The sequence below is a fragment of the Saccopteryx leptura genome, chromosome X (assembly GCF_036850995.1).
Source record: "Saccopteryx leptura isolate mSacLep1 chromosome X, mSacLep1_pri_phased_curated, whole genome shotgun sequence".
Classification (NCBI taxonomy): Eukaryota; Metazoa; Chordata; class Mammalia; order Chiroptera; family Emballonuridae; genus Saccopteryx; species Saccopteryx leptura.
Window position 1 is genome coordinate 66,145,231 of NC_089516.1, and position 23,560 is coordinate 66,168,790.

General features: G+C 38.8%; 1 protein-coding gene and 1 pseudogene across 1 annotated transcript in view; one reads left to right on the plus strand and one right to left on the minus strand.

Annotated features, from left to right (window-relative positions):
- The window catches only part of TEX11 (testis expressed 11), a 169,724-nt gene that overhangs the window by 93,921 nt on the left and 52,243 nt on the right, over positions 1–23,560 (plus strand). The window contains exons 16-17 of the mRNA XM_066357816.1: positions 8,708–8,810; positions 12,830–12,933. Of these exons, the coding sequence (XP_066213913.1) occupies positions 8,708–8,810; positions 12,830–12,933 (207 nt within the window). The remainder of the gene's footprint in view (positions 1–8,707; positions 8,811–12,829; positions 12,934–23,560) is intronic.
- Positions 1,442–6,646, minus strand: LOC136385973 (small ribosomal subunit protein eS6-like; annotated as a pseudogene).

Here is a 23,560-nt window from a genome sequence, read left to right on the forward strand (position 1 = left end):
TATTAGACTACCATCTCCTTGAGGACAAGGACCATATCTTACCCTTTTTCACCCTGATATCTAGTATAGAGCCTAACACATAGTAAACACTCATTACATTAAGAGATACTCATAGAGTTTAGGCCTGACCTGTGGTGGTGCAGTGGATAAAGCGTTGACCTGGAATGCTGAGGTTGCCGGTTCAAAACTCTGGGCTTGCCTGGTCAAGGCACATATGGGAGTTGAAGCTTCCTGCTCCTCTCCCCTTCTCTCTCTCTCTCTCTCCTCTAAAATGAATAAATAAATAAAAATTATAAAAAAAAAAAAAAAAAAAAAAAAAAAAAAAGAGATACTCATAGAGTTTAAATAAATACCTGTCAATCTTTTCCTCTGATAAAGGATTTCCATTTGTTCATGCTATTTCTGTCCTTGCTACTGTGGGTAATTGAAAATTAAAAAGTGATCCGGATCTGTGAGTGTAAGGGCAGAACTTACAGAACAGAGTAAGATTATATTATTTAAAAATTGCCCCATTATTCTTTTCACTGGCTTAGTTCCTTTTTGAGAAGAAGGAAATACATTTTATTTTATTTTGCTTTAAAATGAAATATTGAATCATAAGTCAGAAGTTAAATTGGGCAAGTCAAAGGAGTTCGAGAACATATTACTCTGAACTTTTAGTAGGTTATGTTACAGATTTGCTAGTTCATACATTTGTCAACATTGTTTTGCGATAACAGTATATTAAATATAGCTGATTTCTTTGGGTTTTTTTCTGAGTTATATAAATGTAAATTTTAAATTTGCTATTATCCATTGAGTATCTTCAGTACTTATATGAGACAATATTAAACTATATAGTTTTATAGACATCAACTCTGCCTTTAGTGTTTATAATACCTTAAGCCTCGTACCCTAATTTTATTATATAATTTTTGGATTTTTTTAAGTGCTTAGTTTGTGTAAGTCATAGGCTCTAATGGAATAACTTAGTATGGGGGAACTGGGCTTGAGTTCTAAATATAAGAGCAATTTATTACAACTTAATACAATGGGATTTTGGTGTAAATCAGTGATTTTCAACCTGTGTGGTGCAAAAAAATTAAAAAACCTGCACTATTTAGTCAGCGGCATTGACCTCTTTTACCTTACACTGGCAAATAAAAAAAAATGACAACAGCCAAAACAGTAGCCATCTGGTTGGTGTGAATGGATCAAAATTATACCTATCTTTTTGTCAGATCAGCAAAAATATATTTTTAGGTGTGCCACAGAATTTTAGTAATTAATTTATGTGTGCAATGAAATGAAAAGTTGAAAATTACTGCTGTAAATAATAAACCCTGAATTTTTGTAAACAGATGGATAATGCATTGTTTTGGTGATAGTCTGTAAGTTAATGGTAATGCACAACTGAGTTCTTTTTTATGTTTGATCTTACTTATTTGTTACTTAGAAAATGTCATTTTTGAGTGGACTCAGACTTAGAAGTAGAAGCTCTGTCTCCTAGCAAGCTGTTCCTGGCATTTTTTTCTTTGGCTTCCTTCATTCTGTTGGCAAAAAGCTTCACATATTCTGTGGCCTCTTTCTTATTTTTCTTTTTTTTTTTAATTCTATTTATTGATTTTAGTGAAAGAGGAAAGGAGGGTGAAAGAGACAGGAACATCGATCTGTTTCCGTATGTGCCTTGACTGGATATTGAACCGGCAGCTTCTAGGCTTTAGGATGATGGCTCTAACCAACCAAGCTATCCAGCCAGGGCTTTCCTTATTTTTCTTAGTATATGTTTTTTCAGAGTAATACGCCTATGTTTGTGTTATAGAACACATGGTTCTAGGTTTTTTGCCTTCTCTGTTTAGGGGCTTTCTCACAACATATTGGAAGACATCATCATCTTTAGAGAGATTGAAAAGTTTACGGATTCTGCTAGCTCTTCTGGGCCCCAGGCAATGAGACACAGTAGTATCAGTGAGATCAGGAATATCTCTCCCACCCTTTTTTACAATGAGCAAGTTGAGAACACTAAGACTGGCATCCACAATGTGACCCCGAACAGATTTGCGCATTCTCTCTTCAGTCTTCTTTGGCCTGTACCAGGAATGCCCCTTATCAGCAGCAGGTGGACCTGGCCATGGGTCAAGACACCCTACTTCATGGGGAAACATTGTTTGCCATTCCCACCACTCATTTGAACCACATAACCATTCCATTCTTCCCTCAGAGCATTGGCAGCAACTTCTGTGGCTATATGCTTCTCATAAAAGGTACAAAGTTTGTATTCATCATCCACTTGAGTGAGTTTCTGGCAGCCAGTGTCTGGGAAAGAGATGAACAACTTTTTTTCAGAAGGAGCCAGCTGCCTATAAGGCACCATCAAAAAGAGGCACAACTGAATATTCTTTAACCAAGTATTGAAATCCCATCCTCAGGCTTGCAACTGTAGTTTAGGTACATGAGTTTCATTAGTATTGCTATTGATTGATAAAACTAAAGCACAGTCTCAAACCACAGTATGGCAATAAGACTTAAAACAGCCACAAATGAGCCTAACCAGGCAGTGGCACAGTGAATAGAGTGTTGGACTGGGCCGCAGAGGACCCTGGTTCAAAATCTCGAGGATGCCGGCTTGAGTGCAGGGTCACTGGCTTTAGCATGGGATCATAGATGTGGCCCCAAGTTGCTGGCTTCAAGCCCGAGGTCACTGGCTTGAGCAAGGGGTCACTTACTCTGCTGTAGCTCCCCATTCAAGGCACATATGAGAAAACAATCAGTGAACAACTAAAGACCCACAATGAAGAATTGATGCTTCTCATCTCTCTTCCTTCCTGTCTGTCTGTTCCTATCTATCCTTCTCTCTGTCTCTGTCACAAAAACAAATGAACAAAAAACAGCCACAGATGAGGCTCTTCATAGAATATTTGCATGGCCTAAAATAAAAACAACCATATCTCATGTGTTGGTTTTATATTGGTTCTGTTTACTATATGAAGTTCTAAAAATCATGCCTCTGTTTCAGGACCAAAAATGAGCTATAATCTACGCGAGTAAACTAGTAATGTTCACTAGATGGCACTGAGGCCTTTGTACTAATAGCTTGTCATTGATTTTGAAGTGATTTTGTGATGCTTTGGCAGATATAGCCTTTCCCACAGATGTATCTATATGAATGTAAAAGAAAGTTAGCACTTAAGTAAACATGAGATGAAAGCTTAGTTGTGGCTCATTCTTGATATAACTAGACTGCAAAAATCCAGTAATTGAATTTTCAGGTCAACAAATATTTATTGAATGCCTAATCTGTGCCTGCTACTATAGAATGTAGAAGACATGATTCTTTGTATAGATAAGCTTAATTGTGTTCTGTATACCTTATGAATTTAAAATAAAAATAGGTAAAGGCTTGTATGATTATTGATTGAACATACTTATAACTTGAAGCTAAAAAGTATACTTAATATGATAGAAGAGAGAGTCAGATCTGAGGAGTCTTCAATGATCTGAAATGATGAGCTTATTCTAACAAGATGAAAAATAGAGAATAACAAAACAACCTGTACTTGGATCTCCAGAACCAACTGAACAAGAGTAGAATAGATGAAATGTGAAACATTTGGGATTGTTAGTTGACTTGTAGGCTTAACATAAGCCAATAATGCTAAGGAAGTTTATTCAGGTTGAGTTGCATCAATAGGAATATAACCTATAGAAGAAGAGTGGTAATCACCCTGTATTCTGTCGTAGTTATTGTGTATCTGAAATATATTGTTGAGCTGCGGAGAGGCAACACTTTTGTAGAAGAATGTTGACAAACTAATGTACCAAGGCGAAGGTACTCAGGATGGTGAGAGTACTTAAAACCATCTTATTTGAAGAATAAAGGAAATGTGGATGTTAAACTTGAAAAATAGAACCTTTAGGAAGACCATGATAGCTTCCTCCTAATAACTGAATGGCTGTCAAGGAATAAAATTAAACTTATTTTGTGAATGATTTTATGGGGAAGAACTACAAGCAGTGAGATTTCAGATGATCATAGAAAACTGTCTGATGATCAGGCCTGTTCAAAAACTGAAATGGATTTTCTTAAGACTTCCTCTTCCTGAAGATTTTCAAGCAGAAACTGAGTGACTATTTTGTGCCAATGTTATAGAAAATTTCATAAGAATCTTTTTGATGAAAGAGAACTTTGAGGTCTCTTCCAACCATATTGTTTTAGATACCAGTATAATCTGATAAAATCTATAATAGTCAAAGATTTGATAGGTGTGTTATGGGTTTTGTTTTAATTAAGTCACATTTATTGAAACTTTTAATGGTTTATGTTTATTGTATATAAGAAACTTTTTTGCCTGACTAGGTGGCGGCTCAGTGGATAGAGTGTCAGACTGGGACGCAGAGGACTGAGGTTTGAAACCCCGAGGTCACCAGCTTGGGTGCGGGCTCATCTGGCTTGAGTGCAGGCTCACCAACTTTGGTGTGGGGTCACTGGCTTGAGCCCAAAGGTCACTGGCTTGAAGCCCAAGGTTGCTGGCTTGAACATGGGATCCCTCAGTCTTCTGTAGACCCCCTCCCCCCATCAAGGCACATATGAGAAAGCAATCAATGACCAACTAAAGTGCCACAAAAAAGAATTGATGCTTCTCATCTCTCTTCCTTCCTGTCTGTCTGTCTCTATCTGTCCCTTTCTCTGTGTCTCACTGTCTCTTCACACACACACACATAGAAAAGAAATTTTTGCCTTCCCCAAAATCACAAATGTTGGGGGCTATGCTCTAGTCTAGAAATTTTGTACTGCCTGACCAGGCGGTGGCGCAGTGGATAGAGTGTCTGACCAGCACACAGAGGACCCAGGTTCAAAACCCCGCAGTCGCCAGCTGAAGCTCAGGTTCATCTGGCTTGAGCAAAGCTCACCAGCTTGAGCCCAAGGTCGCTGGCTTGAGCAAGGGGTTGCTCGGTCTGCTGTAGCCCCCACCCCCACCCCGTGCCACAATGAAGAATTGATGTTTCTTGTTTCTCTCCCTTTCTGTCTGTCCCTATCTACCCCTCTCTCTGACTCTCTCAAAAAAATAAAAATTAAATTAAAAAAAGAGAAATTTTGTACTTTTAACTTGTTTAAGTCTGTGAATCACTTTGAGTTAATGTGCATGTGTTTGTGTGTATGGGTGTGTATGTAGGTCAAGCTTCATTTTTCCCCCATATAGATATCATGTCCTAGCACCAGTACTGAAAGACTATCCTTAGCTAATTGAATTACCTTAGCACCTTTGTCAAAAATCAATTGATCATGACTAGATCTGCCTCTGTACTCTGTTTTGTTCCATTGATGCTATGTATCTATCTCTATGCTAATGCCTCACTCCTTTGATTATTTTAGCTTTATAGCAGGTCTTAAAATAAATCTGCATAAGTACTCATCTTTGTTGTTATTCAGAATGTTGTCTACTCTACGTCCTTTATATTTTCACATAAATTGTAAAATCAGCTTGTTACTATAGAAGTACCTGGTGGTTCTGAGAAGGATGACATTGGTATTTTGATAGGAATTGCATTCAACCTGGATATTGTTTGGGGAATATGGGGAATATGGTCATTTTAATAATTTAATCTTTCCAGTTTATACAGTTTATCCTTCCATTTTTTATGTCCTTTTCAATTTCATTCTTCAGTGTCTTGTAATATTGAATGCATAGGTCTTTCATCTCTTTGGTTACGTTAATTCCCAGACATTCACTTTAAAAAAAATGCCTAGGAGGATTTTTATTAGAATTACATTGAATCTATAGATCAGGTTGAGGACAGTTAACATCTTAACAATATTGTGTTCCAATCCATTAACACAGCATAGCTATTTTTTTTGTCTTGTTTTTTAAAAAAAACTCATCAATATCTTACAGTTTTCAGCATCAAAATCTTATACATATTTTGTTAACTTGATCTCAAAGAATTTATGTTTTTGGCAATATTGCAAAAAATCTCCCTTTGTTCGTTTCAATTTCCAGTTCATTGCTAGCATGTAGAAGCAGAACTGATTTTTTTAAAGTGTGGTAAATTTTACCTTCTTAACCATTTTTTTTTAGGTGAGAGGAGGAGAAATAGTGAGGACAGACTCCCACATGCACCCCTACCAGGATTCACCTGGCAACCCTATCTGGGGCTGATGCTTGAGTACCGGGCTATTTTTAGCACCTGAGGCTGATGTGCTTAGACCAACCAAACCATCCTCAGTGCCCAGGGCCACACTTGAACCAATGGAGTCACTGGCTACGGGAGGGGAAGAGAGAGAGAAAGGGGAGTGGGAAGGGGAGAGAAGCAGATGGTCGCTTCTCCTGTGTGTCCTGATTAGGAATCAAACTCAGGGTATTCATAGGCTGGGCCAATGCTCCCACCGGCCAGGGCCCTTCTTAACCATTTTTAAATGTACGGTTCAGTGGCATCAAGTACAAACACAATATTATGCAGACATTGCCACCATTCATCTCCAGAACTCTTTTCATCATGCAAAACTGAAACTATGTGCCCATTAAACAGTAAATCACCATTTTGCCCAATCTCCAGCCCATTGTAACCACAATTCTATATTCTGTCTCTATAACTTAGAATACTTTCAGTACCTCATAGAAGTAGAATCATACACTATTTCTCCACTTGTGGCTGGCTTATTCCACATAGTGTAATATCCTCAAGGTTCCATGTAGTTATTTGTCAGTATTCCCTACCTTTTTAAAATTGAATAATATTCTGTTGTATGTACACACCATTTACTTATTCATTTGTTCATGGATATTTGGGTTGTTTCTACCTTTTAACTATTGTGAATAATGCTTCTGTGAACATGAGTGTACCTATTTTCAGTACTTTTGGGTATATACCTAGGAGTAGAATTGTTGGATCTTATGGTAATTTTATGTTTAACATTTTAAGAAACAGCCACACTGTTTTCCATAGTGGCTACACCATTTTATGTTTATACTAGAAACGCACAGGTGTTCAAATTTCTCTACATTGATTAATACTTATTTTCTAGTGTTATTTGGGGAGGTGATAACCACCCTAATGGGTGTGAAGTGGTCTCTAATGTTTTTTATTTGCATTTCCCTAATGAGTGGTGATGCTGAAAACCTTTTCATGTGTATATTGGCAATTTGTGTATCTTCTTTGGAAAAATGTCAAGTTCTTTTGCCCTTTTTAAAATTTGTCTATTTTTTAGTTGTTGAATTATAGGAATTCTTTATGTGTTCTGGATATTAACCATTACCAATCTATAACTGAGAGATATTTCCCCCCATTTTATGGGTTCTCTTTTCTCTTTTTTGGTTAGTGTTCTTTGCAGCACTAACACTATTTAAATTTAATGGACTTCAAATACCACATTTTTATTTTGTTGCCTATCCTTTTGGTGTTCATATCCAAAAAAAATCACTGCCAAATTTAATGTTATAAAGGCTTCCCCCTATGTTTTAGTCTAAGACTTTTATAATTCTAGTTTTAACATCCATTTTGGATTAATTTTTGTATATGGTGTATGTAAGGCAGGGGTCGGGAACTTATGGCTCGCGAGCCAGATGTGGCTCTTTTGATGGCTGCATCTGGCTCGCAGACAAATCTTATTAAAAAAATAATAATGACATTAAAAATATAAAACATTCTCATGTATTACAATCCATTCATTTCCTACCGCTCATGTTCATGGTTGCGAGTGGCTGGAGCCAATCACAACTGTCCTCCAGGACAACACCAAATTTTTATTGGATAATGCATAATGTACATGGGTCGTTGTATGGCTCTCACGGAATTACATTTTAAAATATGTGACGTTCATGACTCTCTCAACCAAAAAGGTTCCTGACCCCTGGTGTTAGGTATGGGTCTGGCTTCACTCTTTTGCATGTGGGTATCATGGTTCCCCAGCATCATTTGTTGAGAAAACTGGCCTTTTTCCATTAAATGGTCTTAGCACCCTAGGCAAAAGTTATTTGGCTATATTGGTGAGGGTTTATTTCTGGGTTTTCTATTTCATTAGTCTATATGCTGTTCTTTTTCCAGTACCACATTATATTAATTACTATAGCTTTGTAGTAAGTTTTGAAATTAGGAAGGATAAGTTTTCCAACTTTCTTTTTCCTTTCCTTTCCCTTTCCCTAGTATTACACCTCGGAGATTGGGTTTCCTCACCCTATTTTTCTGCATTCTTTTCCCAACCAAGATAATATTTTCATAGTCCCCTGGGGATGTTGGTAGGAGTGGGTTTACTTCTGGTTTGCCCTTAGCCTAAGAGTGTAACTCCTTAGGTTTTGATGTCTGTTTGCTTGACTTAGGTGGGGTCTATTAAAACTGAAGTTAACATTTGTCAGGATTTACTAATATTCACCAGAAAAATAATGGCATTAATTCTCTGCTTATTTCTCTGGGGACTTACTTTTTCTTAGAATTTCGTTGGTAATTACTTTACATATATTCTCAATTGCCTTTGGAATTAAAAAATGTTATCTAACGTGTGTTTTCAGTAGGAGGGTTGGTCTGACATATATAATGCACCCAATTTTCAAAAGCAGAACTCACTGTGTCTTTAGCATTTTAAGAAAACAGTTTTTTAAAGACTTTTCTTAGGTTCATGTCTTTTTATCATGAGTATAACTCAGCCATTGTGACTGTGTTAATAAAATTAGCAAAACACAGTAAGGTCTTCCTTAAAGCTTTTATATAAGAAACTCAATCTTTTATTTTTCAGGCCAAAGAAGTAATGGCGGAAGCTCAACAACTTGATCCTGAAAATATTTTCACTTATTTCTATATATTCAAGATCGCAGTCTTAGATGGCAACTTTGAGCAAGGTATAAAAGTTATTTATGAGTTACATTTGACTGTTAACACAAAGAATAAAAATAATTCTTTTGACCATAATAGAAAAAGAAACATTGTTTTTAAGATAATGAAGTTATGTGCATATGTGTGTGTCTATACACATATACATATATGTGTTTTAGCTTTCCTATAGAAAATATAATACAACCATGCAAAAAGAAAGTATGGAAGGTTATGTAAGAATGAACGAGCAGAGGGTACCTTTTGAGGCAATAGGATCTAGGTAGATGTGGGACAGAAATTGGAGGGAAAATCTGGTCATGGTATACTTTTTTGTACTTTGGGTTATTGGAGCCAACCTATTTAAAAATTAAGTTTAAAGATCTATGGAGGCCTCATCAGGTGGTGGTGCAGTGGATAGAGCGTCGGACTGGGATGCAGACGACCCAGGTTCAAGACCCCAAGGTCGCCAGTTTGAGCTCAAGGTCGCTGGCTCAAGCAAGGGGTTACTCAGTCTGCTGAAGGCCCGCGGTCAAGGCACATATGAGAAAGCAATCAATGAACAACTAAGGTGTTGCAACGCACAACGAAAAACTAATGATTGATGCTTCTCATCTCTCTCTGTTCCTGTCTGTCTGTCCCTGTCTATCCCTCTCTCTGACTCTCTCTGTCTCTGTAAAAAAAAAAAAAAAAAAAAAAAGTATTGTCTTTAGAGAATAGAAATCTCCAGGGTACCTTTTGATTATTTTCACTTATTTGGGAGGTGATTGGTGAGAGATTATTAGGTCTTGAAAAGGAGTTTAATCTCCAAAATTTGACAGTGTTGGAATTATTCACTTGAATCTCACCGTATTGGTCATGTGTCTTTTCCATTAAATTAAGCATAGTTTCCTAGCTTTTGTGCCTGCAGTTTATTCAGTTTTCAATAGGGAACTTTATTTTGTTATTATTGAGTTTTATGAGTTCTTTGTTCTAGACAGATTATCAGATATGCGTTTTATAAATTTTTCTTTCAGTCTTTCATGAAAATTTTGACAATGTCAAATTTATCGTTTTATTTAATCTTTTATGGATTGTGCTTTTGGTATTATATCTAAGAAACCTTTGATTAATCCAAAGTCACAAAAATTTTCTTCTGCCTTAGCAAGATAGTTTGGTTTGTTAGAGCATTGTCCAGAAGAGCAGAGGTTACTGGTTTAATCCCTGATCAGAGCACATATAGGAAGAGACTGATGCTCCCATGTCTCTCTGTCTCTCTCTCTTTCTCTCTCTTCCTTCCCTCTCCCTCTCTCCTGCTTCCTCTCTCCCCCTCTCCCCCTTCCTCTCTCTCTAATATCAATAAAAAAATAAACATTAAAATTTTTTTTGCCCTGCCTGACTAGGAGGCAGTGGATAGAGCGTGGGACTGGGACGCGGAGGACCCAGGTTCGAAACCCTGAGGTCGCCGGCTTGAGTGTGTGCTCATCTGGTTTGAGCATAGCTCACCAGCTTGAGCCCAAAGTCGCTGGCTTGAGCAAGGGTCACTCCATCTGCTGTAGCCCCACAGTCAAGGCACAGATGAGAAAGCAATCAATGAACAACTAAGGTGCCACAACAAAGAATTGATGCTTCTCATCTCTCTTCCTTCCTGCCTGTCTGTCCCTATTTGTCCCTCTCTCTGTCTCTGTCACCAAAAAAAAAATTTTTATTTTGTCTTATGTTTCCTTCAAGAAATTTTACACTTTTATGTTCAGGAGTAGGATTAGGTCTACAATTAATTTTGCATTAATTTTTGTATTCAGTTTAAGGTATGGATTGAAGTTCATTCATTTACACATATTTATCCAATCATTCCAGTATCATTCATTTTAAAAACTATCCTTTCTGAATTGAATTGCATTTGCACCTCTAGTGAAAAATTACTCATCATACATGTGTCAGGTATGTCAGTCTCTTTCCTGACTCTTCATTCTGTCCTATTAGTCCAGTCATCTATTTTTACACCATTCTCACACTTTTTTTTTCTTTTTTTTACAGAGACAGAGATAGAGTCAGAGAGAGGGATAGATAGGGACAGACTGACAGGAATGGAGAGAGATGAGAAGCATCAATCATCAGTTTTTCGTTGTGACACCTTAGTTGTTCATTGATTGCTTTCTCATATGTGCCTTGACCGCGGGCCTTCAGCAGACCGAGTAACCCCTTGCTCGAGCCAGCGACCTTGGGTCCAAGCTGGCGAGCTTTCACTCAAACCAGATGAGCCCGTGTTCAAGCTGGAGAGCTCAGGGTCTCGAACCTGGGTCTTCTGCATCCCAGTCCAATGCTCTAACATCCACTGCGCCACCGCCTGGTCAGGCTCTCACAGTGTCTTGATTAGTATAGCTATATAATAAATTTGAAATCATGCAGTATTAGTCCTCCAGCTTTGTTCTCTTTCAAACTGTTTTGGCTATTGTAAGTCCTTTGTATATCTTTATGAATTTTATAATTAAGTTTTTTGTTTGCTTGTTTTTTGTTTTGTTTTGTTTTGTTTTAGGTGAAAGGAGGAGAGATAGTGAGGTACACTCCCACATGTGCCCTGATCAAGATCTACTACAACCCCTTTCTGGGACCAATGAGCTCAGACCAGCTGAGCCATCCTCAGCACCCAGGGCCATGCTCAAACCAGTTGAGCCAGTGGCTACAGGAGGGGTTGAGGGAGGGGAAGATAAGCAGATGGTCACTTCTCATATGTGACCTGACCGAGGATCAAACCCGGGATGTCAGCCTGACCTGTGGTGGCGCAGTGTATAAAGTGTCCACCTGGAATGCTGAGGTCGCTTATTCAAAACTCTGGGCTTGCCTGGTCAAGGCACATATGAGAGTTGATGCTTCTTGCTCCTCCCCCCTTCTCTCTCTCTCTCTCTCTCTCTCTAAAAATCAATAAATAAATTTAAAAGAAAATTAAAAAAAAATAACCTGGGATGTCTGCACACCAGGCCAAAGCTCCATTAACTGAGCCAACCTGACAGTGCCTGGATAAACATATTTATATGTTTACTTTTGTGTGTATATATATATATATATATATATATATATATATCCATAAGATAAAGTCACAGATGTAAATTGCTCAGTTGGGTATTTTTCTGACATTTCAGTCCTCCTTGACAGTTTAGCAATTTAGATGACTGAAAATTAACTAATATTTAAAAATATCAGTATTCATAAAATGAGTTCCAAAGTCATTGTGATACAATGTTTTTAATTTTTAAATTTTATTTAGAAAATTAACTTTAACAAGGTGAAATTGATCAATTAGATAACATAAATTTCAGGTAAACATTTCTATAGCATTTGAACTGTTGAACTCATCACCCAAAGTCAAATTATTTTCCATAACCTTATATTTGTTCCTCTTTATACCTTTCCCCCCCCCCCTCCCCTGTCTCCCTCCCCCACATCCCCTTCCCCCGGTAACTACTTCACTTTTGTCTATGTCCATGAGTCTCAGTTTTATATTCCGCCTATACGTGAAATCATATAGTTCTTAGCTTTTTCTGATTTACTTATTTCACTCAGTATAATGTTATCAAGGTCTATGCACATTGTTGTAAATGTAACTATGTCATCATTTCTTATGGCTGAGTAGTATTCCATTGTATATATGTACCACATCATCTTTTTCTAGTCCTTTATTGAGGGACACTTTGGTGGTTTCCATGTCTTGGCCACTGTGAATAATGCTGCAATGAACATGGGGGTGCATGTGTCTTTACGTACCAATGTTTTTTACTTTTGGGGGTATATACCCAGTAGAGGGATTGCTGGGTCATATGGTAGTTCTAGTCTTAATTTTTTGAGGAACCACCATACTTCCTTTTATAATGGTTGTACTAATCTACATTGCTACCAGCAGTGAATGCGGGTTCCTTTTTCTCCACAGCCTCTCCAATACTTGTTATTACCAGTCTTGTTGATAACAGCTAGTCTAACAGTGTGAGGTGGTCATTGTGATATAATTAACCATTAATAGCTATTATCTTTGATAAGAATGTCTCATGGTTTGAACTGTTTTCTTGTTTTTCAGCTGTGCAGTCAATTATTGGTTTAGAGAGGTCAATGGTAGTCAACGCACTAAACAGGAAAGACCTACTCAAGCTTCTGAATTTAGCTGCCCAGTTTGCCCTAGAGGTAACTCTTGTGTATCCATTTATGAAAATTTTACCTCTTTTTCATTAGAGAGACAATTAATGGAATTACTGTCAGGTAGGCACAGGAGAGCCTTTTCTTTACTTCCTCTACTGGTTTGCCTCATATTTTCACACCAAGCTTGGTTGTAGAATTGTCTTATTTCTCTTCTCATTACTTTTTGTTTTTGAGAGAGAGAGAGAGAGAGAGACCGACAGACAGAAAGGGAGAGATGAGAAGCATCAACTTATACTTGCGGCACCTTAGTTGTTCATTGATTGCTTCTCATATGTGCTTTGATGGGGGAGGGGTGTGGGGGGGGGGGCTCCAGCTGAGCCAGTGACCTTGAGCTTCAAATCAGTAATCTTTGGGCTCAAGCTAGCGATCATGGGTTTATGTCTATGATCCCATGCTCAAGCTGGCGGCCCCGCACTCAAGCCAAATGAGCCCTTGATCAAGGCGGCAACCTCAGGGTTTTGAACCTGTGTCTTCAGTATCTTAGCCTGACAGTTGATCCACTGTGCCACCACCTGGCCAGGCTCTTCATTACTTTATAATGTAAAGTAACTGAAACAGTGAGGTAGATTTGTGCTTAAAACTACAGAAAAAAGCCTGACCAGGTGGTGGTGCAGTGGATAGAGCATTGGACTGGGATGTGGAGGACCCAGGTTCAAGACCCCGAGGTCGCCAGCTTGAGCACGGGCTCATCTGGTTTGAGCAAGGCTCACCAGCTTGAGCCCATGGTGGCTGGCTCGAGCAAGGGGTCACTCGGTCTGCTGTAGCCCCCGGTCAAGGCACATATGAGAAATCAATCAGTGAACAACTAAGGAACTGCAATGAAGAATTGATGTTTCTCATCTCTCTCCCTTCCTGTTTGTCTGTCCCTATCTGTCCCTCTATGTCTCTGCCACACACACAAAAAAAAAAACAACCACAGAAAAAAGGAAATGTAACAAAATTTTTAAAAGAAACACCAAATTTAAAATACTGTGCCAGGCAAAAAAATACAATAGTTATCTATTAAGAAACTATTTTTCTCATTAATTTGGCGGGAAATAAAGAGTTTAAAAATTCACTAGGCGGTGGCGCAGTGGATAGAGCGTCAGACTGGGATGCAGAATGACCCAGGTTCAAGACCCCGGGGTTGCCAGCTTGAGCGTGGGCTCATCTAGCTTGAGCAAAAAGCTCACTAGCATGGACCCAAGGTCACTGGCTCAAGCGGGGGGTTACTCAGTCTGCTGAAGGCCCGTGGTCATGGCACATATGAGAAAGTAATCAATGAACAACTACGGTGTCACAACGAAAAACTGATGATTGATGCTTCTCATCTCTCTCTCTTCCTGTCTGTCTGTCCCTATCTATCCTTCTATCTGACTCTCTCTCTGTCCATGTAAAAAAAAGAAAAAAATTCCTGTGGACCTTTTTAGTTCTTTTCCTTTTTAATTTTCTGGGGTCTTTTATTTAGAAATTAAATTTAATGGGCTGACATTGATCCATAGGAACATATAGGTTTCAAGTATACATCTCCATAGCATGTAAACTTTTCATTGTGTCGTGTGCCCATCAGCCAAAGTCAAAATAGTTCTTTTTTAAAAAAAACATTTTTTATTTATTGATTTTATAAAGGGGGGTGCAGAGTGAGAAGTATCAACTCATAGTTGCTTTAGTTGTTCACTGATTGCTTCTTGTATGTGCCTTGACCAGGCAAGCCCAAGGTTTCTAACCAGCGACTTCAGCATTCCAGGTTGATGCTTTATCCACTGCACTACCAAAGGCTAGTCCAAAATACTTCTTTTCTCATCAGTTGTGGGGGAGGACCAGCATAAATCTTGGTGGACTTTTTCAGCTCTTAACCACAAAAAAATTTTAGTTTAGAAGCAAAACATAAAAGCACTCCTGTTTTTTTACTTGTAACATTCTGGTCTTAGTTACTTTATCTCATATTACTCTTCTATGCCATCATCCTATGTCCAATGGTTGAGCAAATGAGAAGGTATCTTAAGACTGAAAAATGAAGCAGGCAACTCCATAGAATATAACAGAATTTATTAAGGGGTAATTTACTCATGGGAAGATTGTGTCAGAGTATAACAGTTGACCCAGTAATTCTACACAGATTATTCTCCATTACTGGATCCTTGTTACTTTACTTTTTTTGTTGTATAATTGAGTACTAATGACTGACAGGACAAAGGGAGAAGGAATGCAATAGTGCTACAGGCCATACCTCCTGGTGATCTTCTGACAGATTATTGTGTGTAATTGTTACTATTACCAATTTGGTATTTATCTTAGTTGATATCATTTTGGCTATTCCAATAAATATTTAAAGAATACCTATAATAATTTTTAAAGAATACATATAATCATCAGTTAGAAAGCTTTGATATGCTTTGACAGTGATGTTGGTCAAAGGTCACAGCATGAAACTTAAAAGTGAAATGAAATCTAGGACACAGAGATGGAGTTGGTTTTATTCATATCTACATCTATTCATCACAGTAATATAAGCCTTAGCCACAGAATTTATAATGGTAGAGACATAAACCCTTCATCACTCCAAACATAATGTCTCTCAAACAGGATAATCCCATTACTTTTTCCATGTGTTTATACCATCCCATCCTTTGAAAAATGTTCTTGCTTATTCAAATGCTACCCTTTTCAAAGTTCAACCTAAGATTTCCCTCCACTTCAGAGACTTCCCAGATCAATTCTAGTCCTTAGTGCTTTAGCCATTTTTTAAAATGTATGCTAGTTATTTCGCCTTTATTAATATATATGGCCTTATATTAGTAATGCATGGCTTATCTATCCAAATTGACTTATGAGATCCTTGAGGACCATATTTTTAGCACCTAGACCTATATCTTGCCCAAAGTAGTTACTAAATACAGTTTGAAAGAGATGTGTCTTGATGTTAATTAATGGGGTAATAAAACTCTTAGAGGAGGAAAAATATTTGACAGCTGCAAATATAGGATATGTTTGTGTAGGGTGGTGAGGAGGAGAGGAAATGAGAGAAATTTGGTAGCGGCGAAGCCAAAGGCAAATATCTTTTTAAAGGATGGTTTATTAAATAAAGGAAGGAAGGAAGGAAGGTTTATAAATTTATATTTGATATGGAAAACAGAGGAATTATGGAACAGTACTTTTGAAAAGGAAGTTGCTTTTTTTTTTTTTAACAGAGACAGATTCAGAGAGAGGGATAGATAGGGACAGACAGGAACGGAGAGAGATGAGAAGCATCAATCATCAGTTTTTCGTTGCAACACCTTAGTTGTTCATTGATTGCTTTCTCATATGTGCCTTGACCGCGGGCCTTCAGCAGAAACCCCTTGCTCAAGCCAGCGACCTTGGGTCCAAGCTGGTGAGCTTTGCTCAAGCCAAATGAGCCTGCACTCAAGCTGGCAACCTCGGGGTCTTGTCTCGAACCTGGGTCCTCTGCATCCCAGTCCCATGCTCTATCCATTGCGCCACCTCCTGGTCAGGCAGGAAGTTGATTTTAATGAGGAAAAAGAATCAGAAAAGAAACCTAAAAGTCATTTGAAGTAGAGGATGGGTGACAAAACCCAAGAAATTGAATATATACCTACAAAAAAACAACTGTGGAAATCAGATTTTACTCACTACAGTTGCTTTATAAATGGCATTTGAAATGCTAGTGGGGATATCACTCATTCAGTAAATATTTATTGAGCACCTACTAAGTGCCAGGCATTGTTTTAGTCTCTTGGAATAAATAAGTAAATGAAGCAATGATATGCCCTCTTGTAGCTTACATTCAAGCAGAAGGAGAGAAGATAATAAACATTAAGAATAATAAGTAAACAAATTTATATAACATGTTAGAAGTTAATAGATCACAAAGAAAAAATTGACCTGTGGTGGTGCAGTGGATAAAGAATCGACCTAGAATACTGAGGTCACCAGTTCAAAACTCCAGGCTTGCTTGGTCAAGGCACACATAAGAAGCAACTGCTGTGGGTTGATGCTTCCTGTTCTTCTTCCCCTTTCTTTTATCCTCTCTAAAATCAATGAATAAAATCTAAAAAATTTTTTAGAAGAAAAAGGTTCCTGGCTGATTGGCTCAGTGGTAGAGTGTCAGCCTGCCATGTGGATGACCTGGGCTTGATTCCCTGTCAGGGCACACAGGAGAAGCGACTGTCCGCTTCTCTACCCCTCCCCTTCTTTGCCCTCTTCTCTTTCTCTCTCTCTTCCCCTCTTGAAGCCATGGCTCAATTGTTTCAAGTGCATCAGACCCAGGCACTGAAGATGGCTTTGTAGAGCCTCTGCCTCTGGTGCTAAAAATAGCTCAGTTGCAAGCATCACCCAAGATGAGCAGAGAGCATTGGCCCCATTCGGGGGTTGCTGGGTGGATCCCTGTTGGGGTTTATGCGGGAGTCTGTGTCTCTATTTTCCCTCCTCTTGGAAAAAGACAAAAAAGAAAAGAAAAATAGAACAATAAAAAGGATCAGGAGTGCAAGTGGGCTGAATTGGTGTGTTATTTTAAATAGGATAGTGAGGATAGTTCTTATTGAGAAGGTGACGTTTGTGCAAGGACTTGAAATTGGTGAGGGAGTTAGCCCTGTAAATATACAGGGATAGGCAGTGAAGGCAGAGAATATTCTAGGCAGAGGGAAAAGCCAGTACAAAGTCTCTAAGGTAGGTAGCAGGAACAGCAAGGAAGCTAAGTGTGTTCAAGTGAAATGGGATTAGTAAGAGATGAAGTCACAGAGTAATGGAGAATCTGGATATCAGGGGTTCTCAACTTGTGGGTCGTGACCCCGGCGGGGGTCGAACGACCAAAACACAGGGGTCGCCTAAAGCCATCGGAAATACATATTTTATTTTAAAATGTATTGTATAATAAATATGTATTTTCCGATGGCTTTAGGCGACCCCTGTGTTTTGGTCGTTCGACCCCCGCCGGGGTCGCGACCCACAGGGTGAGAACCGCTGATGTAAATCTTTATAGGCCAGTAAAAGGACTTTGACTTTTACTTGGAATGAAATGGGGGACCATTGGAGTGTTGTTAACAACAGTAACATTTTTTAACTTTCATTTAACAGAAATACTCTAGCTGTTGTATTCAGACTAGACCATAAGAGAACCAAGGAGACCTGTTTATAGGAAAAAGATGACGACTCAGATAAGGAAGATAACAATGGAAATAAATGATAAATAGTGGAATCTAGATTAATTTTTAATGTAAAAACAACAGTATTTGCTGGTAGATTGGGTGAAGAGTGTAAGAGAAAGAGACATGAGCTTGAACAGGCACTAGTACAGTGGGTGGAGCATCAGCCTGGGACTCAAAGGACCCAAGTTCTAAACCCCGAGGGTGCCAGCTTGAGCGTGGGCTCACCAGCTTGAGCACAGGTTTTCTGGCTTGGAGCATGGGATCATAGACATGGACCCATGGTCGCTGGCTTGAGCAAGGGGTCACTGGCTCGGCTGTAGCACCCTGGTCAAGGCACATATAAGAAAACAATGAATGAACAACTAAGGTGCTACAAGTATTATGAGTTGATGCTTCTCATCTCTCTCCCTCTTGTCTAGCTGTCCCTGTTTGTCTGTCTGTCTGTCTCTCTCGCACTCACTATTTAATAAAAGAGAGAGAGAAAGAAATGAAATAGAGTTGCCATCAACTGAATGAAGAAAGGCAGAGCAGGTTTGGGGAGAAAATCAAGAGTTCAGTTTTGGACATGATTCATTTGAGATGTTTATTAGCCATCCAAATAGAGATATGAATAGTCAGTTGAATATATGACTCTGGAGTTTAGGAAAGAGGTCTGAGCTGGAGAGAAAAGTTTGATAAGAGTCATTAATATATAGATGGCATATTGTGATTACCAACAGAGTGAGTATACATACATAGCATAGAGAAAGGACCACACACTGAACCTGGAGCCCTCAAACATTAATTGTTTGGGGAAAAGAAAAGGAACCAGCAAAGGAGAATAAAAGTGAGGGGCCCATGAAGTAGGAGGAGACAGAATTATATGGTGCCCTGGACGCCAATGTGTTTCAAGGATAAAAGAGTCGTCAGCTATGTTGAATGTTGCTGATAGATCAGATATATTGTCGGTTGAGAGTTGACCTTTGAAGTTTACAACTTGGAGGACATTGGTGAGCTTAAGAACAATTTGGATAGAGTGGTAAGACAGAAGCCTGATTTGGAGTAGGTTTGAGAGAATTGAAGGAAAGGAATTGGATGCAGTAAATATAGACAACTCTTTAGAGGAGTTTGCTACAAAAGGAGTAAAAGAAATTAGGCTGTACAGCTAGTGCTCCACTTACGACCACGATTGATTCTGACAGACCAGTCGTAACACAGTTTGGTTGTAAGTTGAGTAGGCTATATGTACAGTACTGTGAAATGATGTTATAAAAATCTTTAAGTCATTTTATCATAATTTTCTTTCATTATTGTTATATATCATAATTTTCTTGGTTCATTTTATGCCATTTGTATCATCTCTACACCATTTTGTTTCTTATTTTTACATTCATCAGGTTTAAGTAAAACTGCATTACCAGTTCAACTGGTTTAATATTTGCAAAGACAATTTCCTCTTGGTACACATCTAGGGAGGGGTTTGATGAAAAATATCCAAGACACAAAACACAAATTGCTGTACTGAGTCTGGGATAACAGTTGAAATGGTGCACGCAGAGATGGTAGTGCTGCCGGAAGCTGGTCCGCACTGTCGTACGCCCAGCTGGGCAACGCTTGTGCTGCCAGATGCAGAGCAATCGTGGCTAGCGATTGTGGTCGTAAAGTCTAATGATCGTAAATTGCATAGGTCGTAAGTCGATCAATATTTGTAGTTGGTGGGAGAAATGTGGTCAAGAGGTTTGTCTGAGATGGGATAAATGAGAATGTGGTGGGAGTGACCAAGTAAGGATAAAAAGTTGACAGTGTGGGAAAGAAAAAGGAGAATTGTTAGAGCAATGTCTTCAAATGGGCAAGAGGTAATGGACAGAGGTGTATTAGTTTAGGGATTGGTTTTAGGGGAAACATGGATAACACTGGGGGACAAAATTTTTGTTGCATCCACAAGAACACTTGTTCTTACCAATTTGAGGGTGCTGGTCTCAAATCTGACATTAGTTTTTCTCTGTAAGCTACAGTTTTCTTGCAGTTCAAGATTTTAGGTTTTCATCTTATTGTAAAATTTCAACATTTAGTTTTAACATAATGAAGTAGAATGTCTTCTTGGGCATCATCTTTGTGAAAATATAATTTATATGATGCAGTAAATACACTAAAAGATATTGCATCAGAATTTCTTTACAATTTTGAAATAGAACACATTAAAACACTTATTTTAATCATAAAATTTGCACAAAACTTATTTAAATTTTATTCAGGCAAAAATTTGCGTTTATAGCTCTTGCGTTCGTGTACTTGTTGAGGACAATCTCGTTTGATGCTCCAGCAGTAGTCTGCTCATCACTAACAGCTCCAAGGTTTTCGGGAAACTTATCAAGGTGACTGTTCAGGAAGTGAATCTTAACGCTCATGTTACATCCAATTCACAGAAAGCCAACAGCATCCTTTGAACCAGAAGTTCATAGTTTTCTGCTTTTTTGTTGCCAAGGAAGTTCTTTGTAACTGCCACAAAAGACTGCCATGCTGCTTTCTCCTCCTTATTCATCTTCCTGGCAAATTCTTTGTCATGTATGACAGTTTGAATTGGAGGTCCATCTAATACACCTGCTTTTATCTTTTCAAAAGACAAGGCAGGAAAAGCAGAAATAATATGCTGAAAGCATTCACTTTCTCTATTCAAAGCTTGAACAAACTGCTTCATTAAGCCAAGTTTGATGTGAAGTGGGGAAAATGATCCTGTCTCGATTAACTACAGGTTCATTCACAATATTTTGCAACCCTACTTCCAGAGCTTCACGTTTCAGCCACTCCTTCTGTGTCCAGTGTTTCTACCGAGCTTGGCTGTCCCACAAACACAGAAAGCAAGGATACTTCGTGAAACCTCTCTGTTGTCCTAGCAGGAAATTTACCATTTTAAGATCCACACAAATGATCCAGTTATTCTCCTCATACTTCTGAAAGTCGAGGACAATTTTTATGTCATTATAATCTTCTTGCAGATGAGTTGAATTGGAACTGCTACATAAACATTACCATTGTGTAGGAGAACACATTTCAGAATCTGTTTAGAGCTGTCAAGAAATAGACGCCATTCTGTTGGTCTGTAAGTGGTAACACTTAGCTGGCTGAGAAGACTACTGGTATCATGACAGTAAACAAAATGTTTGTCTTCAGAAAAAAAGTCCACAAAAATTTGTTCATGCTTCCTAAAATGGGATACTTTAGCTCACCGGTGAAGTACATTCTTTTCTTTCTTTCTTTCTTTCTTTTTTTTTTTTTTTTTTTTTGTATTTTCTCTGAAGCTGGAAACAGGGAGAGACAGTCAGACAGACTCCCGCATGCGCCCGACCGGGATCCACCAACCGGGATCCACCCGGCACGCCCACCAGGGGCGTCGTTCTGCCGAGACCAGAGCCACTCTAGCGCCTGGGGCAGAGGCCAAGGAGCCATCCCCAACACCCGGGCCATCTTTGCTCCAATGGAGCCTTGGCTGCGGGAGGAGAGAGAGACAGAGAGGAAGGGGGGGTGGAGAAGCAAATGGGCGCTTCTCCTATGTGCCCTTGCCGGGAATCGAACCCGGGTCCCCCGCACGCCAGGCCAATGCTCTACCGCTGAGCCAACCGACCATGCCAGAAGTACATTCTTTTCTTGAAGCCTGGAGGCTAATAACTCAGCTGCTTTCTTTGATAGGCCCAAATCTCTTACTAAGTCATTCAATTTGGGTTGGCTAAACTGCTGAGGGGTTAATGACTGCTTGGCATCAGAAGAAGACCCTTCAGATTCTACAATCATTTCCTCATGCATCTTATCAAAATAGACTTGATCACCGTGTTCACTTTCTTCATCCTTAGAATAAATAAAACCATTGAAAACTGGAACTGGGAGTGTCTCAGGTCGTATTGCTGAAGGAATATTATGATATGTGATCATATGCCATTTTTTCTTGCTGATGCCCTTTGTATGGATCAGACAGAAATAATAGTCACTGCTGTGGCCCTTACGTTCACACCAAACCATGGGAATACCAAAAGGCATTCCTTTGCGTTTTCCTTTTGTCCAATCACGAAGCATTTCCTCACAATTATGACACACAATCTGAGGAGCCCAATTCTTGTCTTGATCACCAAGGGGAATTTGAAAATAGGCAGTATATGCACGTGTGACAAATGATGAAATATTGCACCTTTGATGTTGAAATGTGTAACAGCCACATATATAAGAGAAGGTGTCAGGAATATTACATTTACACCTACTCGAAGAGGCCATGATTCAATCTTAAAACAAAATAAGAGGGTGTTTTTATCAGATAATAATTTTTTTACATTTAAAAACAACTACAATTGTGTAAAAGTGATGTTTGTAAAACATTAATTGCCTTGTGGTTATGTTCAATCCAAGAGTCATTGCCCTTTAACTCCAATTTAAAAACCAATGCATGCCATTAACTGTAACAAAAATAAATTAAAATTGCATAAAAACTAGAGCATGCACCAAAAAACGGATTTCAGATTTGAAATTAGTGATGCAGAAATATATAGAAACAGTTCTAAAACCTCATGCAACAGAAAATGAAAAAAATTTTTTTCTCCAGTGCACAGTTGAGAAGGATGAGTGGTGTGGTTCCTGCGGTGTGAGTAGATGTGGGAGTAGGAATCTGTGGAAGTTCTCTTTCTGGCTGCCTCAATTTTCTCAGTGAAATGGGAACAAGGTCATCACCTGAGAAATACAATGGGAAAGGAGGTGTTGGGGGTAGAGAAGAGAGGGTAAGTTAGAGAGTAAAGATGCGGGTAATGTGCTGTGGTTGCCTTGGTAGTATTAAGAGTCATTTGATGAAGTTTTAAAGTAAAGGAAATAATTGTATGGGTTTTTATCCAGCCAGTTTCAGCTGCATGGATGCAGGTAGAATAGTCAGTAGAAAGTTTGATTTAACCAGGCTTGTGATTTTTGGTCAGAAGAATACTGTGAAACGGGGGCAGGAAAATCAAGGAACAAGGGAGTGGTTATAACTAATCTCCATGGAATTTAAAGTAGGTGCAGAGGAGGATATCAAGGGGATGAGGGACTGTGAAAAATTAGTAGCATCAGTGGATTGGAGGTCTTACTGCAGTTGAAGGATTGCTTGAATAGTAGAGGGAATGAGTTAGAAAGTTAGGTGGTGGTCAGAAGGTAGAATACATGGAACAGGGCAGGGTGCAGAACTAAGGTAAGGGAGTGAGAGAGGCATCCAAAGAAGCACTCCCTTCTAGGATCATGCAGGTGGAGAGTTGGTCTACATAACCCTGAAAGTGAGTGCTTCCTTAAATTTGAAGCCCAGGAGTCTCATTTCCACCACCTGGCTCACACTAGTTCCAGCCCTGATTGAGAATATGTCAAGATTACGTTCATTAGTAATGACAGGGTCCAGGGAAGGACTGTGCCTAGTGAATGGCTAAGGTAGTAACAGTACAACGATTCCTTTTGAGAGCCAAATTTTTTAAACTTAAACTACATGGGTAGGTACATTGTTATTA